Source organism: Marmota monax, unplaced genomic scaffold (genome assembly GCF_021218885.2).
Source record: "Marmota monax isolate L192 unplaced genomic scaffold, Marmota_monax_Labrador192_F-V1.1 WCK01_AAM20220418_F8-fsc00031, whole genome shotgun sequence".
Classification (NCBI taxonomy): domain Eukaryota; kingdom Metazoa; phylum Chordata; class Mammalia; order Rodentia; family Sciuridae; genus Marmota; species Marmota monax.
The window spans coordinates 17,071,157-17,083,981 of NW_026695197.1; the positions used below are offsets into that span (position 1 = coordinate 17,071,157).

General features: G+C 38.0%; 1 protein-coding gene across 4 annotated transcripts in view; it reads right to left on the reverse strand.

Moving 5' to 3' along the window:
* Hdhd2 (haloacid dehalogenase like hydrolase domain containing 2) overlaps window positions 1-12,048 on the reverse strand; it is a 34,345-nt gene extending 22,297 nt beyond the window's left edge. The window contains exons 1-3 of one of the 4 annotated variants that reach the window (XM_046428346.2): window positions 11,903-12,048; window positions 4,380-4,490; window positions 1,841-2,049 (exon numbers count right to left, since the gene is read on the reverse strand). In XM_046428346.2, coding sequence (XP_046284302.1) covers window positions 1,841-2,049; window positions 4,380-4,483 — 313 coding nt within the window. In that variant the 5' untranslated portion in view covers window positions 4,484-4,490; window positions 11,903-12,048. The other 3 variants (XM_046428347.2, XM_046428348.2, XM_058573864.1) reach the window with 3 other exon arrangements.
* Window positions 12,049-12,825: the final 777 nt, after the last annotated feature.

Sequence of the window (12,825 nt, forward strand, 5' to 3'; positions counted from 1 at the left end):
ATAATAGTAGGCACCATAGTCTGAGCACTGGGTTGTCACTGCTTCTAATGTTCTCAGTAGAAACTCTAGATGAGATGTATTTTTTCAGTAAAAGAATAAAGGAGTTAGTAATGAAATTTTCAATTTAGTTAGGAATACTCAGCTTTTAATTTACTTGATTATTTTATATTTGTATCTCCTTTTTATTATTTTTTTTGTAATTTTTACTTACATTTAAAATCTTTGAGTCATAACTGAACTAACAGTTACTACTTTGTTTTATTCATATTTCTAATTTAAAAAGTTATAATACCAATATTACTAAGAACAATAAGACTACTGAACATAGTTCAAGCTTTCTTTGCAGTTGTTTTGACCTTAAAAATTTATCCCAAAATAAATGAACAGGTCAAAACACTGTCAAGTCATATGCAGTAATTCTTTCTGAGTGGTTACATCACCAACTTGATGTAGAGTTAAGCTCATTTTAGAGAAGGTTCTTCTCCTGACCCCCTCCCTACCTTCCCTTCCCCTTTAGATAACCATTTTTAGTATTCTTTCATTTATCATTCTTTGGCTTCCTTTTACCAATATAAGACAAATATATATTTATTTATTTATTTATTTATTTATTTATTTTCCCTCTGATTTTCCTAAACAGAAAATATTAAGGTTTTCTATACCTCACTTTTTCACTTAATATATCCTATGAAGATCACTCATCACATCATTCATATCAGGAGAGAGAACTCTTTGTCATTATTTATTTTTCAGATACAAAGCTTTCCATTTTGTGTCTATACCATAGTTTATTCAACCAGTCCCTTCCAATGAACAGTTGGGTTGTTTTCAATCTTTTGTTATTATAAATAAAGCTATAATGAATAACTTTGTTCATATGTCATTGTATGGTTTTGTAACTATATCTCAAGATAGATTCCACAAATTACTGTTTCATATGTAATTCTGTTAGCTACTATCAAATTCCTCTCCATAGGAGCTGTGTTATTTTATATTCTCATCAGTAGTAAGATCCTCCTAATACATTTATTGCCAGTTAATTCAGCCAAAGTTGGTTTCTGTTTCTTACAAGTAATAATTCTAATTGATACACTGGTATATTTTTCCATAGTACAACTGTGGAGGTCCTACTCCACTGTATATACAACTAAGCTTCCCTAATCATTATCTGTAAAGTTATCACATGATATTTTTAGCGAACATATTCATATCTATTTTTCTGTCATTCCGATCTGAGTATCAGCTACAAAAATGAAGCAACGTGGCAAAGCTTCATAAAGCTATGACATTTTTCTAGTCTGTCTTTTGAAAGCAATTTTATTTTTTCTTGGTTGAAAAATACTTTGCACTATATAATCTCTATACTATCCAGCATGACATCTATTTTTAAATGAGGAGATTTTGGTTTACCTTACTTAATCAAGTTTAGAGAGGGGCTCTGGGATTGAGGGTTATAATACTCAAAATAATGCTGAACTTTTTTTTTTTTTCCAAACTGGGGGGTCATGATCCATCAATAGATCATGAAACAAATTTGGAGAGCTCTAAGTAACATCAAACAATTAAGTACAACAAATGGAAAATAAAGCATACATCATATAGTAAGTAACATGAACACACACACACACACACACACACACACACAATATTACTATACAATGTGTTTCCCTTATTGTAGATTATGGTCAAAAAAGGTTTGAGAAAAACCAATTCAGATTTAAACTCCTTATCCATACTGTCAACCATTTCAATAACAGATGGAAATCAGAAAAAACACTCCTTATGAATGATTTTTAAGTAGTTATGACTAATTTTTAAAATTTTTCCAACTTTCTCCTACCTTTGAAATCAGGTAATGCCCGATCATCAACCAGCAGCATGGGCCTGACTTGCTTCTGCTCTACTAAACTTCTGGCTGCAGTCAGAGATGTGAATATTTCATCTTCAGAAATATCAAACTCCAGTTTTTTCAACCTTTCCAAAAGATCTTGCTTGCTTTCTTTGGTTGTATTGGTCACAAACCTAACAATTACAGAAGAACTACGTAACCTGGAAAAGGAAAATTCAGGAATCAATGGGAAGTTTTTAACATCCTCGTCCCATAAAACCTTATAATTTGGTAGAACTGTGCCAAATGTCAGAAGATAAAAGTTACTATTTTTATGGATAAAAAGTTCTTTAGTTTTTGTTTTTTCTTTTGCCTAGAAAGCTTATAAATTATCTACATCCTGTGGGCAGTTATCACCTCTAAAAGCAGCAAAGTCAGACAGAAAAGGTTACTTTTACCTTTTTTTGAGGCCTTCTGTACTTTGTATATACTGCAAGGTTTAGTAAACAAGTGAAAAGCCACACTGTACTCAACACAGTATAAGAGGTGAATGTTATCTTAAGAGATTATCTACTGGTACAACCTTCTCTTTGTTAAAGAGAGAAAACTGAGGCCTAAGAAGTGACCTGTTAGCTTTATACAGCTAGGAAGCAAAAGGGCTGAGACAGGAATCTTCTGTGTCCTGGGACAATGATCCACCTATATTAAGACAACAGATGCCTCAGGATTTTATTAGACACTGCCTAAGCCCTAATGAGTTATTAAATTTATAAACAGAAACTACCTGGACAACTCGAAAAGACATTCTTTTTTTTATATATCAAAAGAGGTTCTCCCCTTGAACAACTTACATGCAAGATTAATTTGATTCCATGGCCTGCTTTTGAAACAAATTGGCATGATATCAGAGAAATAATTCATTTAGCCTTCTTTAAAAATGGAAAATTTTTTCTTGTTTTATAATGTTTCAATTCAAAAATCTAAAAATAATTTGAATTTAGTTTTAATTTAGAATTCTTTATTAACATCCTGTTGCTTTTTATTTAAATCAATCCCCCAAAAACCATAAGGCATGAAAGTACTAACCAAGCCAAATAAAGCAGAAAAGAGATTTCTATGTATTTGCCTAAAGAGCATTAAATACATTTATGATTACATAATTCACTGTAATCATGATTACCTCTATAACATCTGTGTGGCAGCTTTTCTACAAAACACATTAAATTTGGTGGTTTACTTTACAAAAGAAATTGATTACTTCTACATAGCTATTATCCTAAAAATGAGTGAGTATGAAATAACCACATCATTTTTAATGAGTTTCTTTAAAAAACTTTTACTAGTCCCTCAACTTTCTTTAGTCTATTTGTTTCTATAGAAACCAAACTGGCAGTACCAGTACAGTGACTTCTCCAGGAGGGAAACCTGCCAGTGCCTGTGACAGAATGTGTCAGTTCCTGCCCCTAAAGAACGGCAACACTCAGAGTTTACAGAGCTACTTTAGAAATGTCACTGTTCACCAAAAATACTTCTTGCAGTCCAGAGCAGAAAGCTCATTTTTTAAAGCAGTAAGAGCTCTGTCCACAGGAGCAGATTCATCAACAGAGATCCATCTTTGTTCCCAGAAAGCCTGACTCTGAGCAAGAGCATGTCAAGCAGTGAGAGAAAATACAGCTGTGTGTCTGATTTCTTTGGGCTTTAAGCAATACACTCACTGTTCATCATTTTTCTACCTGTAAAATGTCATCATAACTCCTAACGAAATTGATACACAAATCTGTTTGTATTTCTTGGTTCTCCAAATGGAAAGTAACCTCTCTGGGAGAATACAAAGTCTTGTGTCAATCTTTTGCCTAACTCCTAGTGCTGTGATACTTGACATCAGATTTTCTGATTAACAGCATATAGTGAACATTTTAAGGTTGGAAAATGATAGGCACCAAATGCTAAGTATTGCTGATTTTGAAAACCTCCCTAATTTTTTTCTTTTAGGATGAAGATGCTTAATGCCAGTTATTTATTCTGTTTTGCTGGCATTTTTTTTTTCAGGAGAACTAGAAGCAAACATACACATTCAGTTCACTTGAACATGCTTTTATTGTATATCCCATAGAATTCCAAGTCCTGTAATCAAAATTTATTTGAGCACATTCAATGTTAGATGTTAGGTAAAGCTAGAGGGGGCAGAAAATGCCTTGTATGTGAGTGTGCTACATTTTGATTCCAGAATTTATTTGTGACTTTTCTAATGCTACTTATTTCACATTTTAGAAACTTGAGTTTTCATTCCTGAATTTACATTACTGACTTAGAAAGATACACACAAAGAACAAAGGGACTACAGCAAAAGTCCAGACCTAATAAAGGGTTAGACAATGATGTTCAAAGGATATTACAATGCATACATCTTCTCGCTAAACCCAAGGCAGTTCCTAGATATAAGGTAAGCTGGTGAAATGCCATCTTAAGGCCATCTATTTAGCTAATGATCTGCCTTGGTAAAATGGCACTTACAAACATATTTGTCAGCTGAACCTGGAGGATAGCTTGCCTTTTAAGAGCTTCCTGTGCGCCTGGCACAGCTGCATCTTCAATGTGAAGTGTGCCATTGAGATCTACCAAAACAGCTTTTAATGCACGGCGAACTGCCATCATTCATTCCCTAGGAGAGAGCAAATGAAATTAAAAATACAGCTTCAGAAACAATGGGCAATTAAAAACTGATAAGTCTTCAAAAATGTCATTCACATCCAGAAAGATATTGCTTAGTGTTAAGCTGCTTGCCTTTGGAAAAAGAAATGTTTTTTAAAACCAAAAACTCAAAATTTGATCCATAAAACTTGTGTAATGCTTACTTTAAAAAGATTGAATTACATCTATAGAAAAAGAAATGATACAAGAGATATTATTGCTTACTTTCAGGTTTCTTAAAGTAATTCTTTGATGAATAATTATTTTAAAACATGAGAATGATGTGTTTGTTCTGAAGAATGGGTGGTAGAAGGACGACTTCAACAAGACCTTCCTCATCATGAGTTATGTATAATTAAAAATATTCTAATTGCCCATCTCCACTGCTATGTCCCCAAATGGCACACGTGGCTAAGGAGCTACCAGTATTTACGGGTCACCAAGGAAGAAATTTCAAGTTTCATAGCAATTTTAAAGTAAGGAGATATTTCCATTGCCTTACAATCTACAACTTTCCTTTTGCATATTTTCCATTTAGATAATTTCTATTGTGAGCTATAGCATCTATAGAACATAAGAAATTTTTGGTTTAAAGATAATAAAGCGTAGGCAAGAATAGCATGGGAGCTAATGAAAAAGGATGGGATTGATTTATACTTTTAAAAAACTAACCCATTTATTCAGTCATTTCTTTTTCTTATTTGGCTGTTTTTATAAGGAAGTATGTTACACATACCAAAAAGTAGAAAGGATATTACAACAACTCCATTTCCCCATCATTCAGCTTCAGAATTGAGGCAGATAAAGCTGGGGTCTTCCCTATACCTCCTCTCACGCACTGCCATTCTTTCCCTTCCCACAGTAGCCACCCTCCTGACTTTTATATATTCAAAGCTTTGTACTAAGGATACTTGGTGTACACTTGGCAACTTGCTTTATCACTCAACATTATCTTTGTGAGATGTGTATATGCTACCATACGTAGTTACATTCATATATCTTCACTGCTGTATGGTATTCTATTGTATAAATACACCCTAACTTATTTATCTGCTCTCCTAATCAGGAACATTCAGGTAGTCTTATATACCACAAAGTGCATCTGTAAACACCCTTCAACACATCTCCTGGTGGACACACGCGTGAGCATTTCTCTGGGGTCTTGCTGGGTCTTAAGGTGGACGCTCATCCTCACCCTATTGTTAAGTTGCCTTATTCATTTGGATCCTTATAGGGCAAATGTTTACTAAGCACTTACTATGTGTTTAGCTCTGGTATAATAGCAAAGCTAGAAGAGCCACCTCCTTTAAAATTAGAAGCAGAGGGAAAGGATTAAAGTCGGTTAGAAAAAACCTGGGAGGTGGAAGCAGACAATTACCAAAGATTTGGGAGAAATGTTCTGGGAAGAGTTTTTGAGTAGTTTACGAAAGGAATCTTCCGTTGGGACAGAAGATCGGTGGGAGGAAGACCTCTCCTGCCCAACTCTCTCTCTCTGAGATGCGTTTGAGGGTTTGCAGCCAGCAGTTATTAGGACTAGGGATTGGTCCAGGTTCTGCCTCAAATTCATTATTTGTGGATGGCCAAGTTTACCCTCTCTGGGCCTGTGATTCTCCTTATACAGGAACAAAGGCAGGATGAAGCTTTGAGCTTTACCTATTGCTTAGGAGTTCTGAGTTGGAAGAATCAGGGTGTGGCATGACTCCCCAAATCCCTAATTTTCTCCTCTTCAACATGGGTTTGCTAATCCCCTTAGGACCAACTTCCCAAGGCTGCCAGGAAAACTCCAGATCGAACTGTGCTATCCTTTGAAATAACTGTTTTCCCTTACATTCAGTCCTGTCAACTTAGAGGGATAGCAAAGATGACCCCTGATTTCTTCATAGCTTCTGGCTTTTAGCATTTCTGCTAAACATTGTTCCCAGACCCTGCTCCCATTCCAAGTCAGCCATCTCCCTCCAAACACAGAGAACAAACATACAAAATAAAACCACCATCAACCTCAGAACAGAAGCAAACTGCTGGAAAGTACTGGCCAATGATTAGTATCACACTATACTCAACAATTTTTTTCTAAATAAATTAAACAACCACATGTTTAAGGTAAAACAAACTTTCAGACGGGAGAGTATTTTCATGACTTGAGGACAGGACAGGCTATTTAAAACAAGATGTAAAAGCAGAAACCATAAAGGAAAAGACAGATAAATTCAACTATGTTTCAACTATGTATAAACAGAATGTGAATGAAAATATTCAGAACCAGTGTTCAACATGTAAGAAAGGACAAGACTCCAGGAAATACAAACTATAATTATAAAGAAAAGGACAAATGACCAGAGAGAAAAATGGAGTAAGACCTCAACATACACTTTATGAAAGAACACAACTGAGCTCTGTCTCTCTGCTTCCCCTCTGCTAAGAGCTACGAAAGGAATCTTCCGTTGGGACAGAACATGCTTTGCCCTTTTGCCATGATGTTTCTGCCTTGGAGCTGGCCATCATGGGCTGAATCATCTCACTGAAGCACAGAGCCTACTGGATGAATGCCCCTGTGTCCCAGTCAATAGGTCCAATGAAGGTCTTGGCTGATGGCCAGAACCAACCATCAATCACTAGATATGTATATGAGCTTCAGATGATTACAGCCCCAGCCATCAAACCACCAGCCCTAAGCAAGGTGGAGTTGAGTAGAGTCAAGCTATCCCTGCTGAGTACTGCCCAAACTGCAGGCTCATGAGTAAAGGAAACAATAGCATTGTTTAAAGATAGCTTGGAGATGATTTGTTTATCGGCAATAGAGAAGTACAGTGCTCTGGGTGATTCCTTAGCTTGCTCTCAGAATCCAGTGTCTGGATAACTGTGTGAAGATCTGGGGGAGGCCAGAGGGCCAGATCCTAATAGTAGTGATGGCTTTGCATTTTGGGCAAGTTCTTATTGGTTTAGAGCATCTCTCGGGGGAATGTGGGGCAGAACAAATCTCATTAGTAAATAACATGAAGATGCTCAAAATTCACTCCTAATAAAGAGAAATGCATATTTAAAGCACAATGAGATCACCACACCAAACCAACAGACATGCAAAATTATTAAGTCTGAAAATACAACATATTGTCAACAGGAATTCACAGATCCTGTTACCATTATAAACATTTGGGAAATTAGTCTGGCAACACTAATACTCTACAACACAGCAATTCCACTCCCAGATATTACAAGTTTGAAGGACTCTCTCACTTAGTACCATGAGACAGGAACAAAACGTCCACAGCAGTACTGCTGGTAAACAGCCAGAAACTGGACACAACACTAATGTCTACCAGCAACAGAATGGGTAAATAAATTGTGGCACATCCATGTATAGAATACCAAAAGCAATGGAAATGAATGAAGTAAATTTACACACATCATCTTAGACAATTCTCAGAAATCAACCATAGAATATGTCACAAAATGATTCACATGGTATGGTTTCCTATAATATTAAAAAATAAGGATGAACAGATAGGCAATAACATTAAAAAAAGAAGGAAATGAGTATCAAAAAGTTAAGATAGTGACTTCCTCTGGGAGACGGGGAGCAAGTGCAAACCAGGAGGAGTACAAAGAGACCCTCTAAGGTCTGACAATGTTTTACATTTCAATCTTTATAGTGAGCGCATAGGTGTTTTAAATTTTACTATAATTACTAAAAATTACAGCTATAGATTAGATACTTTTGTATAGATGATATATATTTCACACACAAAAAAGTCTTATTATGTTTTAGTCAATCATTTCTATATTTACATAACTGTATTATAAAAATTAGTCTGGACAATTATTATACACTTGGCATAAAAAACTCCCACTCTCAAGTCATTGTGAATTTTAAGAAAAACCTTGATTCTACTTGTTTTTTATAATGTCTCTGCTGAAAAAGAAAAAAAAAAGTGCTGAGACAAAAAAAAAAAAGATATAGGAGCTTTAGTTAATCAAGTTTCAACTACAAAATCATCCCTTTTACAATAGTCCTTATGTTATTCTATTCATGATCTTTATTGTGACCTTGAAATCAAGGATTATATCAACAATGGCATCAACTGTTTCCTGCCTGAGTGGGGAAACAGCTTGCAAGTCAAAAGCCAAGACTGTTTCCAGGGTCTTCATTTGGATGTTTATCAGTTAAAGGGTTCTTTAATTTAAAATATGCTAATTGCACCACAAAAAAAGATGAACAAAATGAAGACATAGCACTGTCATTTCATATAAGGAGGAACATAAAATTGCTTTTCTCAAAACCCAACTTTTATGAAACACTTAATATTCAATAAAAACTTTTTTATTGAAACACCTAAAAGGTGCTATAAAATCACCCAAAAGTGAATAAAAGAACAAAATAGGAACAAGACTGAAAAATAACAGTAAGAATTATACTTTATTAAAATAAAGATCCAAACTGTCCAACTACTGCCAAGGAACTATCCTAATAAATTCTGATAGTTTTAATCCTTACTAAAAGCATTCACATAGGCATAATGTTTCCAAAACATTAAAAAAAAAAAAAGGCCTATGTTCTTTGTCAGTCCCAAAGATCATTCTTTTTAAACTCTAAAATGGCTCTTTTGAAATATCACATATTTGACAGTGATTGACCAAGACCTAGAACAAAACTCTGGTATACCACTAGAACTTCAAAATTCATTTACTTTTCTAGGTGATCTCACAAGCTCTCAACCATTTCCGCCATGATCTGTATTCTCAGCCAAACCATTGTTAATACTCATTACCTGAACCATAAATCAGTGTTTGGTAAAATATATAATTATGCTTCAGTATCCCCAGGGAATTGGTTCCAAAGTCAACAGAAAGCTCAAGTCCCATATATAAAGTGGTATATAGTATCTGCACGCAACCTATGCACATCTTCCTGCCGAATTTAAATCATCTCTTGATTACTTGTAATACTTAATGCCATGTAAATAGTTGTTATATTGTTTAGGGAGTAATCACAAGAAAAAGTCTATATGTATTCAGTAGTTTTTTTGTTTGTTTTTTTGCGGGGGGCGGGGAAGAGTTTTGTTCTGTGGTCAACTGAATGTGTGGTTTCATAACCTGCAGATATGGAGGGTCACCTCTTAATTATAAAATATCAGTATTATCCTCAAAAGAATTATAAAGGCTTCAAAGGTAGTCCATGTTTTTCATTTCTCTTGGGTCCACATCTACCATTTCTCATAGTTTGAATGAATTATATGGAACATCCCTTAGAAGAGCCATAAACAACTGATGGTACCTGCTCAATGCAAAGAAAAACGTATTCCCTTTCATCCCAAGAGGAACTCTTCCAAGTACTTCAGAGGACAGCTGTCCCATGTATATCCCAAGGGCATCTTAATCCAACAAAGCTGCTTTCGTTTTCCTGCAATCTCTACGAACAAATGACAGCACCAGCAATCCAACGCCAAATCACTTCAGTCTTGAATCTACTTACTCTTCATCATCTTTACTAAAACTACCTCAGGTTTGAAATCATCTCTTGTCTAACCTGTCAACTTCCTAAATGTTTCCTGTTTTCCATCTCCTATTTCCAGCCAGGAATCCATTCCCTGGAATGCAATAGTGTAGCAAAGTACAAGAACAATGGAGGTAAACTCCTGGGTATGAAACCTGACTCTCTAGCTATGTGAACTTAGGCAATTTCCTTAATCTCTCAGCCTGTTTCTTTATTGCTAACATAGAAAAACACTTCTAATAACTGAAAAGAGTATTATAGAAATTAATCCCTGTAAATTACTGTCAACAGTGTTCCATGCTTAGAAAAGGGTGGGTTATGTTTTTGGGGGGTAGGGGAGAAAAAGCACATGATGATGTTTCAAGGGCTACAAAAATCACAGACTAAATATAATGCAAGGGCTGAGAGCATTAGTACAACCTGAGAATTCCAGAGGACATCAATATAAATATGTTCAGGGGCATATAATTCAAAATTTGTGTAAATACTTAAGATAAAAACAAGAAATTTTAAGAAAAATATTCTCTTGGGAGGTTGAAGCTCTTCAGAATATGCCTCCTAGATGCTCTAGGGAGTAAAAATTCCCTTTCCTTCCCTGTATGGTACACAGAAGCCTAGAATCACTGTAATCAGTAAATGTCGTGTTATTCAGTTACTCCCCAGTTCACTCTTCCAGTCACTCCCTAATGCCCTCAGGCTAAAGTGTGAACAGCATACACTGGAGTACAGAGTCCTCTTCTCCAATTCACTTCCACACCCAGATTCCATGGCACTGTAATTGGGGTCCACTTTATGCTCTGAGTTAAAAACCTTGCTGCTCAACCTTGGGTGACTTATTTTAAAACTGATTTTACTTTTTCTTCTTCCCCCTCCCTTTCGCGAGCAGTTGGGGAAAACAAGACTAACATTTTTCCCACCCAGGCTACAATGTCCTTTGCTGCCTGGAAAGTGTCATTGCCTACAAGAATAAACTCCAAACCTGGGAACTGGAACAAAAGCTCTCTCAAGGATACTTGATGGACACTAATTAACTACATATCTACTGATAACATTTAGATCCCAGTCATTGTGTTTCTCTTTTAAAAGCCCTGTGTTCCCACTGACAGGGAGACTCAGTCTCTGGGAGGCCCCGCCTTTCCTCTTTGCTAGCAAATCAATACATCTTTTTCTTTTCTTTCAAACCCTTGTCGTAGTTATTGGATTGACACCCGAGACTTTCGGGTATCTGCAGTGCACCTCCCCCATCAATGGACTTTTATCTGAAATCACTTTTACTCCCTAAATACTACCACTCCTACCCCACTCCATCCTCCTTTCCCTCTGGTCAATTCCTTTTCTTCTGGGTAGGGTTAGGTGCCGCAAATGGTCCCACTGTCAGCATCATTCTATCCTGGTTACCTGCCTGGCCCTCTTCTATGAGCTCTGCACAAAGGGACTATGTTGCCATTTCCACTGCATCACTTAAACGCTCAATAAAAGTGGACTGAATTCATGAATCTAATCTTCGGAGCTGTAAGGACCTAAGACTAAGGATCCTCCAGTACGAACCAACATCGATACCCCGCGCCCCGTCCCCAATCCCCGTCTACTGCGGGGAAGGCGCTTCAAGCCCCGCCACTGCAGTCACCACCGAGTGGGAGACACCGCGCACTGCACGTGCCTGAACCGCGCACGCGCAGACGGCCGCGATCGAGGGGCTGCTGCCACCGGGTGTGACGTCCTCCCAGGTCGGGCGCGCAGTTTGGGTTGGGCCCGGCCTGGAGGGAGGGCAGTGGTCTAGGGACGCCGTCGGTATTTTCCCAACCCTGTCACAAGAAATGCCGCTTCCAACAGGCGTGCCGCCACCGTTCCTAATTCCACTTCTTTCTCTTCCGTTCCGAGCAGCTCCTCACCCCCACTCCGCGTGCGGTCGTCAAGAGCCAACCCAGCCGCACAGTCCGAAGGGCACCGCAACCCGTCTCACTCGCCAGCAGCCGCCCAAGGGACACCGGACACTGGGCGCGGGCCGCGCCGGAAGTCCCGCCCCAGGCTCCTCCCATCCGGCTGGGGCTCTGGGCCTGAGACTCCCAATGCCGGGGGTCTCCACCAAACCGCGCCCGGGGAAGAGGGGACGTTGCTTTAAGGGTCCTCTCAAGCAGGGGCGCGGCCGGTTGGGTCCGGATGCACCACGGAAAACAAAATCTCTGCCTTTGCTCAGGAGCCGTTTTCCATCTCACAGACCATTGCTAACCAAGTATTATTGGGTAACAGTCTCTGCTTGCTTCATTTCTTGTGCATTCCCGAGGGCTAACTCAGAACTCGCCTGCAAGACACTTTCCATGAAACATCCAGTGTCCAAGTTGTCATTTCCTCCTTTGCTACTTGAACAGCATCTGGCATTTATTGCTGTCTCCATTACCCACCATCACAGGCAAGACACCAGCCATGGTTTCCCACACCAGCCATTCCATAACCTTGCTGGCAGCTTTCTCACCCTTCTGCTTTCTCTCCTCGGGCTTCACCTGCCGGTTCGCAGGGGAGCAAGATTTCAGAGGTAAAACAGAAATTTGTGATACGTTAGATTGGGGGTAAGGGAGAGGAAGGCCTTAAAATAATCTCTAGGTTCCAGGCTTGAGCAAATAAGTGTGGGGTCACTGACTATGTTATCTGGACTTAACTGCTTCCTCTTCAAAAGGCTTTTCTTGTAAAGGGCAAGAAGAGCAATGAAAGGATGGGACCTCAAAAAGGAAAGGCTAAGTTTGGAAAAGAGATGGGGCAAGAACTACAAAGGAGTGGAGACATAAAGCAGTATATGAGCCAGGTATGGTGGCACACG